Genomic DNA, 23,167 nt, shown 5'->3' with positions numbered 1-23,167 from the left:
ACTAATGTTTAAGAAATTAGTCATGAATGAGTCATTATACATTTTGTGCTGTCCACCTACTGGTTCTGAGTAAATCCAGAACTCTCATGAAGAGGCAGGCCTGTAAAATCAGTTTGAATGTATCCATTAAGCCATCCTTTAGGAATTATTAGAAAAGTCAAATCATTAATAAACCTTTCAGCTGTTCCTGATTAGACATTCACAGATTTCAAGTTAATTGAAATTACTTAATAATTAATTTACCAATAAACACGGGTTACGAGTTAATTGTTAATTAATTAATTACAGGCTGACCATCGGCTCCTCATTTATTTCTGATTTGTTTCCCTGATAGCTAATCATTCTTTTTCAGATAAACCTGGGTAATGAGTTAATCATTAGCTGCTAGTTAAATATTAGTTTGTTCCTCTTTCATTTCTCATTTCCCAGACAGCTAAGCAAGATTTTGTCAGATGTTTGCAAATGAACAACTTCAACAGCAAAAGATTGTCTTCAAAGAAGACTGGAAAAAAACAAAAAAATCAAAAACAAACACACGCAACAAAAAAAAATAGTATAAAGATTCTGGACTGATTCCCAAAAGTTGGAAATAAGGTGATCTTTTATTCACTTTACAATTTGCAGGCATCTTACTATACTGTGTATATCCATAAGAATTAGTATATCTTTGTATTTTACTGGATCCTGTTCTTACCTGCCTCCCTCAACACTGGGACTAAAAGGAAGGCAAAAAACCTAAATATGGTTTTCAGCACAGCTTGAGCTATTTCAATAGAAATGTGCTGTAATAGCAGTAATAGCGGGCAACAGTAGAAATAGTTGTGAAACCTGAAATAATAACTGGATTTGGATTGGTTACATTATTTTTCATGGGGAAAAAAAACTACGTAAATGTGTTTGGTTTCCTAAAAATCAAAGCTCTTGGCTTCAGGGAACTAAGAAAATCAAGAGGCCTCTCGCCTTGTACAATTAGACAATTGATTTCCTCACAGGGAAGTTTAAACACTTCAGTCCAGTTTAATAGTTTCCTAACTTTTCTCTCTTTTCACTTTTGCCTCATGCTTCTTAAATTCTTACAGATGAAAATGAAATAGCCTCTTCTTCAAATCTCTCTGTTTTTGTGATTGAAAATAAAAGCTTGTTTGAAAGCGAGCAATTGAGCTCTCCTTAAGGTTACTTGGGGGCACAGTGGCACACTAACAGATGGTGCAATGGTGAGGCACGGCCGAAGCTACAGGAAGAAGGGAAAGCCCTGGTACTTAAAGAGTCTCCTACACTGTATTTTTCCTTTGCTAATCTGCTGTGTGAGGGCTTAGAAGCTGATTCAGACCCAAGTAGGATTACCACTGTCATGTGACTGGCGCACTACAGGCAATCTGGGTGGTCAAAAGAATAGAAACATAGAAAGAGAGATAAAAATAAACATGTCGAGTTTAACACCTATATTATCGCAGAAAAAGCAGTTTTTGAGTTACAAACATTATGTAAACATCAGCTTTAAGAAAGTAGGGCAGTTGATATAGGCCCCTACATTTGGCTAATCACATAGACTTATAGGTATGCAAACTGCAAAACAATTCAGTGCACACAGACATAGAGGGAAGCAAAAAAGGGAACAAGGCATAAATACAAGGAGGGGGAGCATTCAATAAATGGTAATAAAGGAAAAGATGAGCCAGCTGAGAGCAGCAGTTCATTTCCTCCAAGTTCCCAAAGGACAGAGCAGAACACACTGTGCTTTGCTTTTGATACAAAGGCAAAGATCACTGCTGCGTTGATGGGGCTAAAGATTAGAACTCCTACTCTTGTAACTTTGATGGAGTGTTGGCTGCTATCTGTCCCCGAATTTGCCCTCTTTTCGATCTCAGTGCCAGCTGCGATACCTTGTTGAAAAACACCCCATGCTGTTTTCAGTTACAAGTAATCACACAGTTGTCATGAATTTTTAAATTTTCCATTTAATACACAAGACTTTGTTTTATTCAACTCTACCTTGGTTTGATGATTTACTCTTTCATTATTGTCAATACACAGACACAGAGATTTGTTGGAAGGAGGCATCTGTTGGGAAAACTCTTTAAGTGTGCAGAAGAAGAAAACTTACATTTCCTCACAAATTTCCCTCCATTTCTATAAGTTAATATTTCGCTTTCAGTGCCTGGCTTTTATAGATTTGAATTAATTTTCCATAACAGCAAGTGGAAAAAAAAGAATCAACACTTCCTCCTCTCACTCCAACATGGTGGGTTTGAGCGAGTGGGTGAGGCTTGTGAAGCTAACATCAATATATTTAGCAGATATGACAAATGACAAATGCTCAGCGTTCTAAGACTGTTTAAACTGCTTCCTGTACAGATGATCAGATTTGGAAACAAGAGGCACTGTTTTCTTGGAATGATATAAAGAAATTGGGTGTATATTTGCGCAGCCGGTAATATATTCTTGGATTCCCGGTATTTTTGAGCAATACTGCCAACACTGACACACAGTGAATCAGTGCTGTGGCAGAACGCAGTTTTATTTTTTTCTATTCCTCCTACGTTTATCACCTTCAGCAGTAATGCAAAAAAGTTCTGACCTGGTGGAAAAATCTAAATCCAAACAAAATGTTTTTGCAAATTATTCAACCCCCATAAATCTATCAAATGATGACGCTAACAGACATCACTGTGTTTTTGATAAGTATGTGTTATCATTTAGAAATTTGTGCCAGCGACATGTTTACAAAAAGTTGGGACATGGAATACTTATCTCTGTTTTGCATCCTCTTTTATTTCCGACAACAAATCATATATATTTGGGAGCTTAGGAGATCAGGTTTTGTAGATGTGACATGTTTCCTCTTTTTGTTTTACACCCAGTTTCAATACAGTACTCAGTACACAGTCTCCTTATTTGTTTTTTCTTCTCCTTTTTCGTCAGATTGAACCATTTATTCATGCAGTCTTTCACAGAATGTAGTGAAATCCATCTTTACTTCTAAAAATACTCAGCCTGTCTGGAATGCACTTTTTAAACCTAAATCATTAAACTGGCCTGTTGCCAGTTAATATATCTTGATGTGAAATGTTTTAGTTTCACATACATTTTGTGATATGTTGTCCATACTTTTTAGTCTTTGAATGAATATTTAAAAATTTCATGTAATGTCTTTGAATGATTTCCAGTTGTACATTGGATTGAAATGATTTCCACATCCATGCATTTTATTTGCATTTACAACTGACCAAATGGGTCTTTCTTTTTAAACGTAATGCGTAAAAATGTATTAAGGCACTGTCATACCGCAGTCACAACAGGGAGCTGCAGTACAGCAAGAAATCCTGGTTTTCTCATTAAGTGCTCAATCTACACTATTTAAAAGACAAAGTATAAGTAGAGCAGATACAGCTGTACGAAGTTCAAGTTAGGCGTGTCAGAGGTAAGTAGAGGAGGCTTTCTCAGAAGAGATGAGTCTTAAAAGCTTGCGCCACCAAATAAAGTCTGGACTCGCACTGCTTTGGACAATGTTCCGAAAGGAACGCAGAGGTCAAGAAAGAGCATAAGCATGCATAAGTTCATATGGCTGGGTTCTAACCCCATCATCACTCTGTAGGCAAGCATTAGTAATTTGAATTTGATTTGAGCAGCTACTGGTAGCCAGCGAAGTTTAATTAGTAACATAGTGACCTGTTCTGGGCCATCTGTAGGAGCTTCACTGTGCATGCTGGGAGACCTGCTGGAAGAGCACTGCAGTAGTTGAGGCAATAAGTAAACAAGCCCTGTACCAGGAGTTGGATTGCATAATGAGTCGGAAACAGTTCGATTTTTCTTATGCTGTAAAATGCAAACGACATGACCAATATACTGATGCAACATGGTCAGAGAAAGTCATCAATCAAGACACATACCGTGAGGTAGGATTGTATCCTTTGGAATCCTTGTTTTTGTGTCTGTTTGGATAAAATGTCTGTAAACATATGCTGGTTTTGAAAAAATTACACAAGAGATTTTATTGTTTTTCTTTCTTTTTTGTCCATAATTGGGATAAGAAATTACATCTCAGAGTCTTCTGTGAGCTGAAGTTACTTCATACTAAGTCTACTGCAAAAGAAACCATCCTTTTATTTATCTTTTTCTTTTTCTTAGCAGCATCTCTCTTGCTCTTCTGTCAGGGACACAGGCTGGCTTGTTTGGTTTGGGTTTTACTTTAGTCTGCAGTTTTAACTACACAGGCATCTGAGGGAAACAGCAGGACTTGAAAGGGATCCTTGCATCTGCTCATGAGACAAACCCAGACAGGGTTATTTGATTTTGTATAAGCCTAGGTTTTAGTTTTCTGGACAGCTGTCACTGTGTGGGCAGTGAACAGTTTCCTGTTCTCAATCTAAGAGTAATACAATTATATTTTCTATTTATTTCCTGGCATAGGTTTTTATATTGTTCATGTAGCTGTACCAAGCAATGTGGAGAGGCTTTTCAAAGTTGTGTTTTTTTTTTTTTTCCTAAATGTCCTTTTCATTAGGATATCATTCACAGTAGTTCAGATCCTTCAAACATTTTTGTTTTCATATATTTTTACAAAGACTAGTTTCACATTACCCATGCATGGATGAGACTTTGATCTAACATTGATTGCAGTTATTGAAATATTAACAGAAAATTTCCACTAAACAGACATTATATTGTAATGGCCATTATTTGTCAGATATGCTCATTTGTTGAACTTTTTTCCTTTAAAGATCTTTTTGCAGAATAAAAGAGCAAAATTGCGCAAAATAGTGATCGTGATGAATGATCTAAACTTCAGCATGCCTTCACGATCTGCACTTGCGTTGAAAAATATTCTGTTAGCTCTTACAGTCTTGTACGAGTGAACGAAAAGGAAACTGACTTGCCAAGGAAGTAAGAGACAGATAGATACATCATTGAGCCCCCCTAAAAATGGAAACATGAAAACAGGAAGAAAGGGCTTAAAAGACACAGATGAGGGAAGTAGGCTGCTGCATGTCAATCAAAAAGCTGAGAAACAAGGAGCGGAGGAGTCTGAAAGCTGTGATGCAGGGAGGTGTTGCAAGAGGAGAGAAAAGAGTGACAAGAATGAAAAGCTTTGTGAATCTCTGCCACAGAAACAGCGACTGTACCCATGCAAGGCGCGCATGCAGACGCAAAAGCTCATCCTGTAGAAAGCTATTAATGTTACATAGCACCACAACCATAAATTTATCACGGTTCCTCTCACAACCGAAGCTGTTGTTTCAAGTGCTGGACAAACTCAGCCAGGGAGAGGAAGTGTATACAGAGAGAGAGGGCCTCGAGGAGACCAGTTGGTGTGTCAGTTTCCATTTTTATCTTTGGAAATTAATGTCCAACATCCATAAATGTTCTTAAAAAAAAAAAAACCTGCCAGTACTGTTTAGAATGCTAATGTGAATCTGGATATATATATATATAAAAATATTTGCTGCAATACAGCAAACACACTTATATCAAGCATGTATGGAATAGTGAATAAAGAGTGAATAAAGTATTTTCCATTCTATTCTATAATCATGTTGTCTGCTTGAGGTTATTCTTGTGTTACATTTTCACTGTTTCAACAAATACCATATGTGGTTGGGGATACAGTTTCAAAGCTTTCCTGAGATGTGCCCCTTTTCTTTGGTAACAGCTATAGCTGCCCTCTCTACCGCCTGGTAGTGAAAAGTTAAGTTACTCATAGCTTGGTTTTGTGTGAGTGGTCGGAATCAAACACAACATACTGATCAAAGAGATTGGATTTCCTGTAAACTTCAACCTAATTCATACAGTGCAGTACAGGATGAAGGACCTTTTTTGATCTCGTTACTGTGTTTTATTTCTATAAATCGTATGCAACTGTCTACTCGGGTCATGCGTTTAGTGAAGAAAAGTCTGTAGAAATCTGATCTATTTGTATAATACCAACATTTGCCACAGTGTGCGAGCTTTCCTCTCTGCTTCCTTCATATCGATGTTGGCAGTAGAGAGAGTTAATGCTAAAACCATGGTGTTGCAACATCCCTGTTTGTGGTTAACATTCTTAGTAGAAGATAATCACATACTTCATGTCACCTCTCATGAGATGTAACTTGCTGTAACAGGAACGGCAACTACTGACAGATTCACCTAGTATTGTTATGTTCCATGTTGTGTTTTTGTGTTTTTCTGGTTTGTCTGTCTAGGTTTCTTGGTCTAGTTTTCCCATTTCCTCACCTTTCCTCAGTTCCCTCCTGCCAGTCGTCAGCTCCACTCCCTTCACCTGTTTCAATCATCCTCAGCTGTACTCATTCACTAATCACTCTCCCCACAGTATTTAGTCTCCTAGCTCCTTCCGGTCCTTGTCAGATCCTTCTGGCACGCTTTGGTAAAGGAGGACCCAGGTGCAGACACGGGACAAGAGCAAGAAGTAACTTAAAGGGTTTATTATAAATATAAAAGAAAATCGCAGCCACTCTGGAAAACCATGAAACTAAACTTGTACAAATAAAACACCTAAGAATTAACAAACCAGGCTGGAAAGAACTGACGAGGATAACCATGGAAACAAAGACGGAAAAATCATGGGAAGAAGACGGGATAGTTTGACGGGGAAGTTAGACGTTGTAGTTAGACGGAGGATCTGACAAGGACTGGAAGGAGCTAGGAGACCAAATACTGTGGGGAGAGTGATTAGTGAATGAGTACAGCTGAGGACGATTGATACAGGTGAAGGGAGTGGAGCTGATGACCGGCAGGAGGGAACTGAGGAAAGGTGAGGAAATGGTAAAACTAAACCAAGACTAAACAGACAAACCAGAAAAACACAAAAATACAACATGGAACATGACAAGTATGCTTTGTTCCTGATTGACTTTGAGTATTTGCACTGCATGTTGGTTTGTGCAAAGATATTTCTGTGAAAACAAATTAAACATGTTATAGGCTGTAAATGTGTTTGGTCTGCCCATAATGCTGCAATAGTATGTGTAGCCATGTGCTAGCTGCAAATTCTAATTTGTTCAATGGTAATATACACCATACCTTCAAATAACTTCCCATTTTTCTGCTGTGCTTTCATGCAAGGACATCCCATTGAACTGGAGTTAACATTTTAACTATAACATTTATTTTCAATTTTTTGAAGAAAGACAATACTGCCCTCTTTGGTGAGGGTCAGAGCTCCCACTTCTCCTAAACCCTCTGGGTTGAGGACTTACTTAGCTCTTTCTCTGAGATCTCCGGAGAGGACTCCTTCTCGGACCACTGTGTGTTAACAAATAAGATGTGAGCCAAAGGCAACACACACCACAACAATGACTGAGTTTGTCATCAGAACCACAATACTCCCCAGCTTTACTCAATATCAGACAGACAGTCGAAACCAATGGCACAGCAACAGTTACAACAATATTGATGGCTAGAATTGATTAACTTTGATACATGTAACTGTTGGCTCTAAATTGTGTAAGTGTGAGCGTGCATGGTTTTGTGTCACGTTTGTCTCTGTGTGGCCCTGTGATGAACTGGCAACCCGTCCAGGGTGTACCCTGCCTCTCGCCCAGTGACAGCTGGGATAGGCTCCAGCCCCACGCAACCCTAAATTGGATTAAGCGGGTATAGAAAATAGATGGATGGATAGACATGTATCTGCGAGTTAATGAGTTGATGTTCCATTTCACAAAGACACAGATATGCATGCAAGCTAATCATCTATCTATTTAATCTATGGTGCCACTAAACAACACAAAAAAAACCCACATTCCTGCTCTGGCCTATAAAAAGAATAACAAGAGGAATAGACACAGAGACCGTTTAAAATGTCTTGCTCATAAGTATGTGTGCACAGGTGTAGGAACACCAAAGCATTGCACTCACAGTTACATTATTGGACAAGTACAATAACTTGTTGGGTCAAACTCACAGAGAACAGTCGCCAAGCTCTGCTATTCACCCCACTCCATAGAGTGTTTAGTGTTATAGTACAGCTCAGGTTTTTATATCATAGTTTGTCTTGGTTTTATGGCCAGCAACTTGTGTTTCTCTTTTCATCCAGTCTGTGTTCTAATCTACCTCATCACCTTTGTGTCCAGCGGGAGCAGATAGTAAAAAACACAAAGCCCTTGTGTGCTACAGTAAAGACAGATGTAGCAACTAAGTTGTGAACATAGTGAGGCATTTAGCTCCTGAATTAAGAAATGTACTCCTTGACTAATAAAGAACTATGACACCTTTTAAAAAAAAAAAGCACTCTGATACCAGAGCATTGCTTTAAAACAGTCCATTAAAATCTGAAGCTTTTCTGAAAAACTCGACATCATTTTTTTGCATTATTTAGCTCCTTCTTTTGTCTCTGACCAAGAATTAAAATGTAGGTCAGGGAATCAATTATGTCAAATAAAACATTCTCACATCGCATCAAGTTTGAAAACACAAATGTTGCTTCTTGTTTGAAAAGGAGATACCTGCATGTTGAATGGGGTGAGGAGCTGGTAGAGACTAAACTAAAGCTAAAAGAGGAGTCAATAACAAACTTAGATTTGGCCATGAGTGAAAGACAAAGCTCTTACTCTCTTAATACAAGTACGGCTTTGTGTCTGATAGATGAGCAATTGGCTGACTTTTCTAATATGCATATATCTCTGTAAGAACATAATGTTAGCATTTAGTTAACATATTTTCTTACAGGCATGCAACTGAGAATACAGGAGGAAGATAAGGATGGTTTTAAATTCTCACTCGTACACTTGAGTGTACAGTGCTGGCTCCTTTAACCAGGATGCCTGAACAGAAATGGCACATTTTATCTAAGAACATAAGCTTTTTAATATGAGGATATGGTCGAAAAGTAGCAGTTTGTTTAAAGGCTGTAAAACACACTTGTGGCTAAGATCACATTCAGAGACCATGTGTAAATTAAAAAAAAAAAAAATAGAATGAATTTGCTGACAAACTGGTTAAAAAAAGAATTGGATTTTAGTTGGATTAAGTTAGAGGATGCTTGAAGATAAAGACTGGCTCAGATTCATTCTTGTTAAGATTTTAGAGGAAGGAGACGCGAGGAGGCTTGGTCTGCTACATCAACAGCACTTTAGGAGAACACTGTGTTCCTGGCCCACTTCCCATGCAGCTTGACAAGTCCAAAGAGTGGACAGGTGGTGTGGGGATGGTGCTGGAATGGTATGATGAGATGATGCCCAGTGGCCATGTGGCATCGCCCGCTCTTCGTATGAGACGAAAGGAAGCCTGTGTGCCCACAGTGACCACAGCTATGACTCACTGGCATTGCCACTTCCTGCCAAAGTGGATCAAAATGAGTGGGGCTTTGGGTCAGGGCTAGGCTAGAACGCTTGATGACAAGTTTCATGGCCAGACAGCCTTTTTCAAAGTAAAATTAGGCTCTAAGCTAGCAGCCAATAGCAGAACAAACCAGTCTATTTAGCTGTACATAATAGAATGACACAGCTCTAATCAAAACATATCACAACACAGTTTTTTCAAGCCAAATTACTTTGGAGAAAGATAGTGACAATGTATCATTGGAAGTTTAATTAGATTTTGGGTCTATGACCAAAGTAAATAAGATCAAATTATGTGCACCAACTTGTTTCCAAAAGATAAAGACTAATCGCAGAAAACAAAAAAGTTAAATGTCAAGATTCAGGAAAAACAACAGGTCTAAAAAAAATCATCTAAATTTATTTATTTAATTTAAAATTATTTGATGATAACAAGCTAATGAGTGGCATTTTCTTTAGTTAGATCTAAATTTGTGCCTGTAAACGAATGAGTTAAAAATAGAAACTCTTAACAGAGCCAAGTGAACCCTTCTGTAAAAACAAAAAAAGGTTAGTTGTAATCCTGTGGATTAATGGATTTGACATGGACATGTTCCTTCAGTAAATCATGGAGGCCAGATTATATGTAGATTGGACTGTAGCACAAACAAAGATACTGTAACTGCAGCCAAATTCATATCATAGAGGATAGAGACATGTGACATCTTTTGTGAGGTGCCTATGATATTTTGATTAAAGACATAACATCAGCATTGAAAGTGCCACACGAGAAAGCAAGTAGATTTACTAAAGCAGCAATATTCACAACAAAACAAAGCAGATTTTCAGCCCTGAAATCATGCAGAGTGAAATATTGACAGATGGGTAGAGCTGAAATCTTTTCCACTTCCATACCAAGAGCAATTGGGGATGAGTACAACTCTGCAATCCCTTCATTTGGTTCATTCACACAACAAGAGAGGAGGCGAGGTTTAGCCATGGGTAAATCTGGCTGAGATTAAAGAGGTCTGTCAACTCTTCCTCAAATGAAGCACTTGATAATCATATTAAGCATCATATGGGCTTCCAATATTCACTGTGACATCATGCTAAGCTACAGGCATGTGCCAGTAGCCTGTAGCCATAGCAATGCGGACACGCGCACATGCACTCATTTACACACAAACACATTCCTATTGAGTTTGGACAAAGCACACAATGCATAGAGGGAAAACGAAGTGCTTTGAATGCCAAAAATGGCTGTAATTGAGGGGTATGGCTTCAAGTAAGGCAAACAGACTCACCGTGGCGAGCTCATCAAACTTTCCAAACAGCTCATTTAGAAGCTTAACCAGTTCCTGGGCTGTACACTGAGAGGCCAGGCTGGTGAAACCAACTATATCTGCAAAAAGGATGCTGAAAAGAGAAAGAAAATAGACATTTGTGTGAGTGTGAGTAATCTTTTGGGTTTTTGATCAGATCAGGTACCTTTTTTTATCTAAAATGGCATTTAGCAAGCCTAAGGCAAAGTCAATTTGAACACTCTCTTAGGACAATTTTTGAACTAATCAAACTTTCAAAAGAATGACCTGCAAAAAAAGGAAGGATAAAATGAGGAGATAGAGAGAGAGGGAATCTGTTCCATGCTTTGACTGGCAGGTCAGCCAAGCAGAGCAACTCAAAATAGCAGCGGTAGCATTCTCATGGGGATCTGAGACATGTCCTGTTAGGAACTGAAGAGGAGCCATTATAGGAAATAATGCAACCCATGAAGATGCTGTCACTGTCTCCAGGTGAACTTGGATTCTCTTTTGACAGACTTGAAATAGGATTGAAAGCACCTGTGATTTAATCAAAATTGTAACTGTCAAAAGCAATAAATGCTAACCTAATCAGCTGATGATGCTATATATAGTTTAAATGTCTGATATCTATATTGGTGGCCATTAAAAACAGCTCCTACTATCACCACGTTTCAAATGGCTGTTTACCAGCTAGGGCAATGACAACAACAAGCAGTGCCTTAGCTCTTCCCTTCCATAATATGAGGCCTTTCAAGCACTGCGCGATTCTGCCTGGACTCCACACATTAATCTGAGTGTGACATGAATCATGAGTAGCGTATGGAGGGCAGAGGTTACTAAATATGAGTTTTTCAGTTACCTTGCATGGTTAATGAATTCTGAAAAGACACACAAGATCACATGAGAATCCATGTCAATATTGAAGTTATGCACTCATGAACAACAACGGTTCAAACCAGTCAGTGGCCTATAATGAATGAGCTAGCGGCATGTTTTAGGTGATGAAAGCAGGAAACGACTGCTCTTTATATAATTGGAAATCCTGAAGTGGCAAGCATAGCTGATAGCTCTTAGGCTTTAACATAATGTGGGGGAATTAGCTCAATGAAGGATGAGGAAAGAACAACTTTTAAAGCATTTCTCAAAGGAAATGTATTTTTTGCCTCCTCTCTTAAGATGGTTTATGTTTATCTATGATATGCGATAGATATATCATACAATCACCACCCTTTTTCCACCTCCTTCAGAGGATGACTTATCAGGTGTTTCTTTCAATCTTTCTTTCCTTTTCTTTTTTCGTGAAGAAAAACGTGTTTTGTATAAGTTTGATTTCTCAGTATTCTGCGCAATGAGAGAGACTTACTGTACCTTCCTTTACATTGTGTCGAACATGTGAGAGATGACAGAAGCTATGCTAAACGAGGCAGCTAATTAGCCACGCCTGCTGGTTCTTTTCATCAAATGTGGAACATAATTATATATGTTTGTCTTCTCTTGAAGGACCAACAGACAACCAAAACACCAACAGTTGAGGCTCGCTTTCAAATCCAGTACTGGCATGAAAACACCCCCATTCAGAGGCCTGAGGGTTTGATATTGTCTTCACACTTTTTTCTGTTTTAACATTATAATTTTATTATGTATCAGATATACTCCAGCTCAACAAGCTGATGATAATTCTATCACTTTTGAGGAAATATAAGTTTAGTTCTGATTATCATTACAGTTTTGACAAAATGCCCCGGTAGATAGGTTCTGTGTTGTGTTGTGTTGAACCTGAGAGCTGTGTGGCAGTGGTTGGTGTGAATGGGATGGCAGACTGGGGCCTTCAAGTGGGTTTGAGATTTCACAGTGTGACAGAGTGCTGGATCTCTAAGAGGGAGCTGTTAAATGTCACTTCGTTGTCCCACAGATGTCACCATAATGAGGGGCAGTTGATTCCGATTGTGTTAAAGATCTTAACTGGCAACCATCTGTGGCTGACAAATATTTGGAATTGCAAATGCCATGCTTCTGTAAAAACTTCAAGCTATTTTCACTAAAACTCTGATCTGTGATTCCAAATAAGTTTCAATTTCAGGTAAATCATTTTCTTTTAGGGTCTCCTAGGATATATTAGCACGTGTTCATATTTAGGAAGCACATTTTTTTAAATCATACTTCTATGATATGATATCATATTTCAGATTACATGCTCTGTTTTAACTCCTGTCTCTTTAAGACCCACTTTTTATAAAGGCCTGGGTTGCTCAAATTGGTCAGTTGATTGGTCAAAAATTACAAAGTGCAATGGGTGCTAATTCTTTGTTTTTGGTGTGCCATACAAGTCATAAGCCAGGCATTATACAGATACTGCATATGACTAGCCTGATAAACCAGCCTAAATGGATTGGATGTCTAATTTAGTCTGGCTCCGATCAATGGATACAACGGAACATTGTTGATGAGCACAACCCGTTGTCTTTCAAACCGTGTCTGTGCCTATAGGCCAACGCTCTGACCAATCAGCGCAACTGACTGTGACGTAGTAAGCGCGACAGAAAGCTTTGGTGGGAGGGGACTCTTCCAAAACTGATGCCAAGGCTGAATCAAACGAGCGCTGTTCCATTGCCGCCGCCATCTTTCTTGTTGTGCTTTCGCTGTCTATGTTCGCTTCCACTGCCCAACGTCGCACTGCTCTGTCGTCACTCCCTCAAAACCCCGCACCAGAACCATCTGCCCCGCCCGCGTTGATTCAAAACACATCTCTGCGTTGTGATTGGTTTAGTTGCCATCTGCCAGATTCAGGGCAGTATTTTCAAAATGAAAAGTGGTTCGAGGCCAGACCCAACCGCAGGCAAAACATTTTGCCGTCCAGCAGTTGGCGCTGGTTTTCCAGGCTAGCATATGACATTATAATGTTGTTAAGTAAAAGAAAACAGTCTGGACAACAAACAAAAGCAGTTCAGGCAGTTCATGGGCTCCTTTTGATGGGAACTTTGTAAATCTGAAGACCTTTTCTTTAATAAAAAGCTGCATGACACTTAACATGACGTATGAAAATCGCAAAAAGTGTCACTTGACCCTATATAGCATAATACATGGGTTATTATCCAGTGATTAATCCAGAAAGAACCAGGGAAAAGATCCCATCTAATTTTAAGAAATCATCCTACACAACACATGTCCAGTTATTTTATCCTCAGACTAACACAACAAGATGTGTTACATGCCTGCCCTCGCTGGAACATGACTTCAAGCCAAAACTGTTTAAGATGTCTATGTTTATGCAAATTGCTTTAAGTTTAAAACAAACAACCTCTTACTCATCAACTTTTTGATTTGATTCAAATCCAAATGTCACTGTGGAACAGAGAAGCTGAGTGAAGACAAGGGAGAGGATAATCGTGACCTCTATATAACAGTCCTACTTATTTCAGAGCCCAGGCAAGCACAGTCTGCTCAGGGTTTGTGTGCGATGTGTCTGTGACGTGATGACATTAAACAGGCAAGGCAGTTGACTTTCATGAATTCTGCGATGGACATTTTCTACAGTTAGTTTTTATTTTTTCTCAAAACTAGGAGACACGTCTACATAGAGTCCTATATTTAACTGAGCATGAAGTATATTTGACCATGATCTGCTGCAGACAGCATCTCCCTGAATGCAAGGTCTTAAATCTCAAGACCTCATGTGACCCTCGCTTGTGTTTAATTGTGTTTCCTACATGTCAAATGCATACAACCCAATGGCTCCACATGAATGTGTACAGATGCATGCACAGATGCATGCACAGATGCATGCACAGATGCATGCACAGATGCATGCACAGATGCATGCACAGATGCATGCACAGATGCATGCACAAGATGCATGCACAGATGCATGCACAAGATGCATGCACAGATGCATGCACAGATGCATGATGCATGCATGATGCAAGCATGCTCAGATCCATGAGTCTTGTGTTCAAAGTCCAGGAAATGAAACATACAGTATGCTTTCCTGTAAAAAAAACAAAAAGTAATTTGATTTTTAATAGCTGGATATGCTGTTTGTTTATACCCTTATCAACATCTATTTCATCGGGGGGATGACAGGGCTACTGAACATCGAAACCAACATATGAGAATTGCTTTTTTCACCCCCGAGTTAAGTTCAGTCAATAACATGACAACACTTTTCTGAAACCCTTATAACTTTCCGATTGGGTTTAGACAATATCAATATGTGGTTTGGGTTAGAAAATGATCATAGAAGAGGCTAACATACACTACGGCTGTCACCCTCATGGAAGCTAATTTTACAGTTTACATTTAGATGCTCTCACAACCAGTACAGGTTGCATATTCTGCGAGCGTAATGATAATGAGCCTCCTGTATGAACAAACGACCTGTAAGCATTTTTAAAAGTCTACAAACATAAGAGAAAACTCTTTAAACCAAAGTGCTTAGAAGAGAGAAATTTCTTCGGTCATGATCTGCACTGATATAGAGATTTGCTGTCATGTCACCATGATAACATATTCCCTATAAATACCATACAGCATTAGTCATAAAAAATACATTCTGCAGTCAGCAAATAATATGTCTCCAGAGATACTCGATTACACATAAGCCACAAAAACATATTACAACAGGATACTCGGCACATTAAAAGGTTTATGACTGAACCTAACATTCATTAACACGTGAATTACACATGAAAGAGGAGAAAACATATGGTGTTTTTTTGTATCTAAATGAAAAACATATCAATATATGTATTAATATGAAATATGAATATGAGAGTAGTGTGTGTGGAGCATACAGGTAATTTTTCAAAACGTGTGACCAATTATGAATTTTAGAACTTTATTTATGAGCCAATCTATTCGAACATCCATGTACACCATACATGAGCAAGTTATTCGAGCCCAAGCCATTAACTATAGAAAACCGACAGCATTATAGGGTCAAAACCACATTCCATCTCAAGCATCCAGGTGCTTTCAGTCAGGAACTTTTATCTATGGTAGAGCTGAATATCTCTTAGATAAGCTACATAATAAAAACAGAATTAATGCTGTGGAGACTACGACTTTGTAATATCTAATATTTAAAATTGTTCAAGAAAACTCACTCACATACACACATATGCACACGCACGCACACACACACACACACACACACACACACACACACACACACACACACACGCACACGCACACACAAACACACTAACATTCATTCATCGTTTCCTCTCCAGTGGCACTTATTTGAAGAGAGTTATTTCCCCAATTATGCTAATCTCTTCTTTCCCTCTCTGGGAGGCATCGCTGTCGCTTCACTGGCAGATGTGATGTCAATTTAATCATGCAGCAGAAAATACAAGCCATGTGCCAGCTCATGGGTTAACTTTAGATGGGCCCTTCTGGAGATACAGTGTGGGCAGCGGATGTGCTGACGCCAATTCAATAAGTGTGCAATATGCTTATAGATGAACTTTAGGTGGATAATGTGCAATCTCTTTAGTTAGAGTAAGCATCTACAAAGATTGCTTAATCTCCTGTCAGCAAACCAAGCAGGTCTTCTTTGGAAACTTTAAAGCTGCAGTCTGCAACTATTTTTCAAGCATAATGCCTGGAACTGTCCGGGGATTCTGAAAGTAGTACATTAAATACCCCAATACAAAAAAAAAAGAGTTCTCTAGGTCCCCTATATGTCCCGCTAGGTCCCTCCAAAGCCAGCAGGTTTGTTTACAAAATTGCAGACCGGACCGGTAAAAGGTAACCAATCAGGTTACGAGCTGGGCTCTGCTGCCTGTCAATCACCGATTATGCACGCGCGATACAAGGTAGGCTCGTCCCCACGCTTATTTATCTAGACTATTGAACTTCATTACGGGCTAGTCTACTTACTGTGTCTTCCATGATCGCAAATGACAGGTGAGTTGATGAATGAGGAGTCGTGCACGCGAATCTGGCGTGCACGTAGACGTGCACGAGTTCTCATGTGTTTTGATGGGGCGGGACAGGAAGTTGAATAACTTTTTATTTTTCGGTTAAAAAATAAGCATTTCTTGCATTTTGCAACTACGGAGGTCACCGTTTTCAACTTCAAGCGTTCTGATAGATCATGTAAACCCTTAAAATGCCAAAAATTAGGACTTTACGTATGACAACAACAAATCCTGCAGACTGCAGCTTTAATTGTTTTGATTTTCTCTCAAAAAACTCATTCAACTTTAAGTTGTTTCTCATATGCTCCTCATCAAGTATTTCACACAAAGTCAACTTAAGTTCTTTTTTTTAGCTTAGCAACTTTAAACTGTATTTCTATCAGTAGATGTACGTGTGGGAACTTGTCTTAACCACACCATTTTGTCAATACCTATCACACGTGTGCAGTTTAGCAGAAATTCTACAAATAAACATGGTACAAAGTGATAGAAAACAACAAGCATTCATAAAGTGGGGTTGTTCACAGCATGTGATTTTTAATAAACTGGATAAATGAAAAATAGTAATGCTGCACTATGCTTAAACGCCTTAAAACGTATCTCAGTATGGTGCGGTAGTGTCCCATATATCTTGTTAAATCAAATTTAAGAGTTATGTTAATTTTTTATTTACTAACAGATAACTACAATATCCCTCTTGTTGGAATTTAATAAAACACTGCCCACATATTCACATCATAATAAAGAAACATTAGAAAATTGTATTGCACACAGTTAATCAGTTTCTAAGTTTCTAATTAAAGTCTGTCAAAAAGGCATAAATCATGTTTGTCTAATTATTTCCAGACTAGATTGCCCTCATAGGGTGTTGCTGTCCAAAGGAGTTTGAGGCACAGAAAGCAATCAGTAGAGTTCCACTGAGATCTGTCCATATTTAACCAGCGTGTGCAATCACACGCACACACATAGAGCGTTATGCAACAGGACTTTAGTCTCCATTGCATTTAATCCCCTGTAGCAACTTAATTCTGGGGCTAAGCAAACTCTCCTCCTCAAGCCTCCCTGCTGCTCAGAGAACACTGAGGAAAGGATGAACAGCAGAAGATAAGACAAGAAAACAAGGAAATGTCGGAGCTGAAAGGGCAAATTTGACAATGCAGTCGGGGAAGCAGCAAGAGGAGGAAAGAAATAAAGAAAATCTGCCTCTTGTGGAGAATGGAGGATTTTTTGTAATGCTTTTTTTTTCAATTCAGTTCATTTATATAGCGCCAAATCACAACAAAGGTCATCAAAAGGCACTTCAATGACACAGTCCAATTCAAGCCAATGAGAGTCCAATTCATTGTAATCATAATCCAAACAAATCCAATTAATTAAATTCAAAATTAGTCTAATTCATACATAGAAAGCCAATTCAAAAAACAATTTCCTAGCTAAGGAAAGCAACAAATTCCACACATCAGTGTGTTTTTCCCCGAACACACTGGTAACTCTTTTCTGACGAAGGGTTATAGGTCAAACACAACTACATTACATGCAGAGTCAGGAGGAAAAGAGCAGGAGCCAGATGTAGTTTTGAAACACTAGATTATGACAAAGCATAGTCACAGAGTGAAATTTTAAAATCTATGTACTTGCCTTGAGGATTTCAACTTGAAGAAAATTAGGAGGCAAACAATCTACATGGTGACAGCTAAGAAATAAGCAGTTCTGAAAGTACTGCTTATTTCTTTAGCTTAATGATATGTAAGACCATCTGTCCAATTACTACCTTTGTACTTTCATATGAGATGTATTTTGACCTAGAACTGTAACCAAAACAACATAGTAGATGCAATAAAGAAGAGAATAACCCTTGATATATAGTGTGAAGAAATATATATTTATTTTTAGCAGCCTGGAGTGCTGCTAATGTCTTAAGACAATGCTGGGTCAGATTACACCACATTGTATAGCCCCCAGTGTTCCTTCCAAAGAATGTGTATAGTCATTTAATTCAGATCTTTTTAGAGTGTATTGTAATGAACTGAGACAGTGTTTATTTTACTATTTCAGTTGAAAATTCTCCCATGAAGACAACCTAGTTTCTCCAGATCCCACTGTTAAAAATGGGAAGACTTGAGTCAACTCACTGCAAAGAAGAGTTATAATGTCATGAGAATTAATGTGCAGCTGTGATGTACCTTGTATTTGATAAGGTCCTACCTGACATTGTCATGACGCTGGATGTAGATTTTGTGAAAGATCCTTTCAGGTGGCTTCAGGAAATCCTCTTTCATCTCCATAGCTACGTTCCTGGGCAACAGACTCATTAGCAGGCGCTCCTAAGTGTGTGTGTATGTGTGTGTGTGTGTGTGTGCGTGTGTGTGTGTGTGTGTGTGTGTGTGTGTGTGTGTGTGTGTGTGTGTGTGAAAAAGGGAGAGGGGTTGTGGGGGGGGGGGTAAAGCATTATTCAGTGAAACACAGCAAAGTTGTCATTAGATAAAATGTTAGTGGCAATAAGAAATGTGCTAGACAAAAGGGTATGAAATCTAACAGAAATGAATAATGTGCTGAAATGAGTCACAGCTTTGGGCGGGGGGCACACATATCTAATTTTACCCAGGGTTCAAGTAGAATCCTGGTGCCTCTACCTGTTTCTCGTTCTCATCCTCCATCCGAAGTTTCTCTTCAATGCAATTGCGAGCCTGCAGAAAAGCCTTCCTCTGGGCTCGCTCTGTCAGGATGCGCACAAACAGCCCTGACAGGTTGACACCGGTGAACAGCACTGTGTTGGCAACTAGCTGCAAATCAGGAAAGAGAAAAAAAGGCAGTGTTAATTCTTTGTACAGATTTTACAGAAACATTCAGTTTTCAGTTAATTAACCACGGAAAGCTTTGAATTTGATTAGTACCAATACATTAGTTTATTATTAAATGGATATTACAGAAATTACTATTATGTGTTGCCTGAATAACAGATGAAAAGTGTATTCATATGTCTCCTTATGAGCAAAAAATGCTGAAATCTCAAATATGTCATTTGGTTGATGCACAAATTGTGTGCATTTGTTTGTGAGTCAGTCTACCATATAATATTTGATGTATATAAAGATGTACATTTGCATATATACAGCTTGTACGGGCTCTCAAGAATCTTCCTTTTGCAGAAATTCATAGTTATTTTTATGTATACTTAGGAGAAATAATGTAGCTGTGATTTGGAGCGTTTGAGTAGATCATCCTATTTTAGGATAGTTAAGTTAGAAGTGGAGCTTATTTTTCTATATTTTGAGTATCTGTGGCATCAAATCATTTGAGAATCTGCTCTCCGAACCTTCATCACAACAGATGTAGAAGTAGCACAACTTTTTTTAACCTTGTTTTAGGACACAACTTTTCTTTGATCACGGCAGGCTGACTTGGCACATGGAACAAACTGGCCCTGTAATCAACTCTCAAGTGTGTTCGAGCAATCTATCATTGTGGGCATAAATCACATACTTGTAGAACGATGAATGATTTTATGCGCATACCTTTTATTTATGATAAGCCTTTTCACAACATGGCCTTGAAAAATGCAAAAAAAATTTTTTTTTTACAAAACATCATAGATCCGCTGTCAAAGCTCACACCTCCACTAAATTGAGACAAACTTGTACGAAAACAGACAGACTTGTCTACCGCAGAAATGAATAATGCATCGCCTTGAAAAGACAGCACTCTATCTTTGTGCTGGCCAGCAGTGCTGGCAAGCATAGACATGCTCAACTGATGCTCAAGTTACTTTACAGCCTGGAGTTTGTATGTGTGGACATCTAAGTTAATTGGTGTAAAGCGCTCACTCTTGTGCTTATCTGTTGAGATGAAATTGGCCATACTGACCTTGCTGGCTTACCAACTCTTTATCCATGAAAGACAGATCAGTATAGTTTCACACTGCAACTTTAATTTAGTAAAACAGTTGCTTTAAAAGTGCATTATAATGGTGATGCTTACCGGCAGAAGTGTATTAAACTGTACCATACAGGTATATGCAGTGGATTATGATAAGAAGAAGTAATATCAAAATGAAACTCTAAACTCTATAAGCATTATTTTTAGGAACAAGGTTTTAAACCAACACCATATAACATTTTACAATATTTCTACAATCAACACTTGGCTGTGTCAAATTTGGCCCTATTCTTGTCAGAAAACATTTAAAGGTGCTCTGTTAATGCAAAATAGGACATTTAGACTTAACGCTGAAGAGCAGGAAACCAGTTAAAACATGTTTTTGAAGTCCACGCTCACTTCAGCAATAAGATTTTTCATGTAGACTGAGCTGTGGAAGTAGACAGTGCTCTAGGAACTGAGTGCCTGGGACCTATAGTTGGGTGATTGGTCCAAGCCTGCGATGTGCGGGGTTATGCCACAAAGCTCATCTCAAAGCTTAATGGATTAGCTATCTCTAGTAGTACAGCTAACACTGTCCTTCACATGGCAATACAGGTATCTCATAGCCGACAAACAGAAAAACAATCTCCTCTGTCAATATGCTGTCATCATCCCAGAGTGCGATGAACTGATCAAATATCATATTTTGCCTCCAAGTACCACACAGTCTTCACATCATATGTTGCAAATTGGCATAAATGCTCTGAAATGCCTTCAGGGTTTGACTAATGTGACATATCTTCTTCTCACATACCTGATGACAGTCAAGAATGTGAATGCGCGTGTGTGTGTGTGTGACATTGTGGCAAAACAAAGATATAGAGAGTAGTGTATCAATTTCTATTCCAGCTCTGTCATGACATACATGACTTTGCCCTCTTTTCCATAACTGAAGCACATAGTTTAGTTCAAGAAGTGTATGTGTGTGTCCTTCAAATTTGCTCTATTTTTGGTGCTAGCAGAATGTCACTGTAGTCCTTCCTTTCCAACCAACTCTTTTGGGATTTAATCACATCCCTGAGGAAAGGGTCATTAGCATACTGACTAGTTTGTTTATGTGTTGTTGTTTTTTTGACCCTGTTTTGTTTTGTTTTTCTCTGCATACAGACCAACTCAATTATGGCCTAGCTCACTATCATGTGTTATAAAAAATACAACCATTATGTTGTACTTTGGGGGGAAGCTACTGTAAATGGCATGTAAACTGAAAAATCACTCTTTGAATTTATCTAGCATTCATCCAGTGGCTGAGTTGACACTTGTCTTTTTTGGAAAGCAGGTCGTGGCACGAATACAGTTTGTTATGGCTTTTTGGCAGATTTGACAAGCAAAGCCGATCAAATCTCACTGCAGGGAGCTATCCTTGGTCCTGAACTGACGTTCAAATTGTGTATCTGTTGTGGTTTAAGTTACATTACAGTCCACTGCATGTGGATGCAAATGCTATTTTGAAATTTTGAATATTACAATCATGACAATGGTTTGATTGTCCCTTTAGTCTAATCAGCAGATACTTACTGTTCTCCATAGTTTCTGTGTTTTCACTGTAACAGAAGTGGCAGTCACAATTAAATGTGAGATGGACACCATTATTCCAAACACCACAGCCAAGAGTGTCCGCACAGGTAGGAGCGAGTAGGCGACAAAGGTGACCAGGATGATCTGCCACACACCCTGCTCCGGGGACGTCGGGGGCTCCATCCCCATCGCGCCAAGGGAGAAGGGGCAGCAAAGGAAGGAGAAAGTGAAGCCGAAGAGCAACGTAAGGTTGACAATCTGTTGGAGCTGAGTCACTTGCAAGTACTTCACATTAGTTACGATGAAAAGGGAGACGAAGATGACACAGTGGACCGGGTGGGACCCCTTGGAGATGGTGAGGCTGGGGCCGGACAGCAACTCCACTACGGCCAGTGTAGAGGACATGAAGATAAGGACCGCCAGGGCTTTGAGAGTGGACGTCTGCTCCAGTTTCAGGTTGTAGTTTTGGAAGAGGGACTCGAGTTCCTTGCAGTCGAACTCGTCCTCGCACACGATGGTGGTCAAAGGGACACCCGATGGACAGTGACTTCTCTTTCGCCTGGTTTTGACTTTCTGAAACGGTATTTCCTCCATGTCAGTGCCATTCATAAACTGAATACCTGCACACAGTGTAGCTCAAACGGACCACCGGATCCCACTCCGACACAGATCGGACGCAACGAAAGACTCGCTCAGCAGGCTGAAAGCAGAGCGTCCCAGATAGTGGAGGCTGGCCGGTGGCCACAGACGCACTCCACACTATCCACAGGTTGGACTGTGTTGTCCGAAAACATCAGCTAGCAAGCAAATCCTCATTCCCCGACTGTCAACAAAATGGATGCAGCCGATCACAATTTTAGCATTCGTTTGAGATCCACATGAGGAGCAGCGCACACGACGGCCAATACTGACGGGAACAGCTTTTTGCTGGGCTCAGATAGGATCACGCCTGCGCATTATGAGGTGAAGATAAGACACGTCTAAGCGACTCAACACACACTCAGTCAAGACGAATTGACTAGTGCGGCAACAGAGCTTCCCTCAGCAGTCAGACAGAGCAGTGCATCATCATTACCATCAATGACAACAGTGTCCTTATGTTGTTCCACCTGCACATGACATGTTTCCATCATTACAGCCCGCGCAATCGAATCTCTGCAACATCCAGTTATGCTCTTCCCTTCTCCGTCTCCTTCACTTTCACTTGTGCATTAACAAACAAGGGCAGCCTCTATATTTACCTGGCACATAC

At 39.3% G+C, this 23,167-nt stretch overlaps 1 protein-coding gene across 2 annotated transcripts in view; it reads right to left on the bottom strand.

Annotated features, from left to right (window-relative positions):
• The window catches only part of LOC142398995 (adenylate cyclase type 1-like), a 39,668-nt gene extending 16,762 nt beyond the window's left edge, over nt 1–22,906 (bottom strand). For both annotated transcript variants that reach the window (XM_075483304.1, XM_075483305.1), the window contains exons 1-4: nt 21,916–22,906; nt 19,113–19,262; nt 18,685–18,803; nt 10,559–10,670 (exon numbers count right to left, since the gene is read on the bottom strand). In XM_075483304.1, coding sequence (XP_075339419.1) covers nt 10,559–10,670; nt 18,685–18,803; nt 19,113–19,262; nt 21,916–22,524 — 990 coding nt within the window. In that variant the 5' untranslated portion in view covers nt 22,525–22,906. The remainder of the gene's footprint in view (nt 1–10,558; nt 10,671–18,684; nt 18,804–19,112; nt 19,263–21,915) is intronic.
• Nucleotides 22,907–23,167: the final 261 nt, after the last annotated feature.

The sequence above is a fragment of the Odontesthes bonariensis genome, chromosome 14, assembly GCF_027942865.1.
Source record: "Odontesthes bonariensis isolate fOdoBon6 chromosome 14, fOdoBon6.hap1, whole genome shotgun sequence".
NCBI lineage: Eukaryota > Metazoa > Chordata > Actinopteri > Atheriniformes > Atherinopsidae > Odontesthes > Odontesthes bonariensis.
Note: the sequence above shows the minus strand (reverse complement) of the source record. Positions and strands in the feature narration are given on the sequence as shown.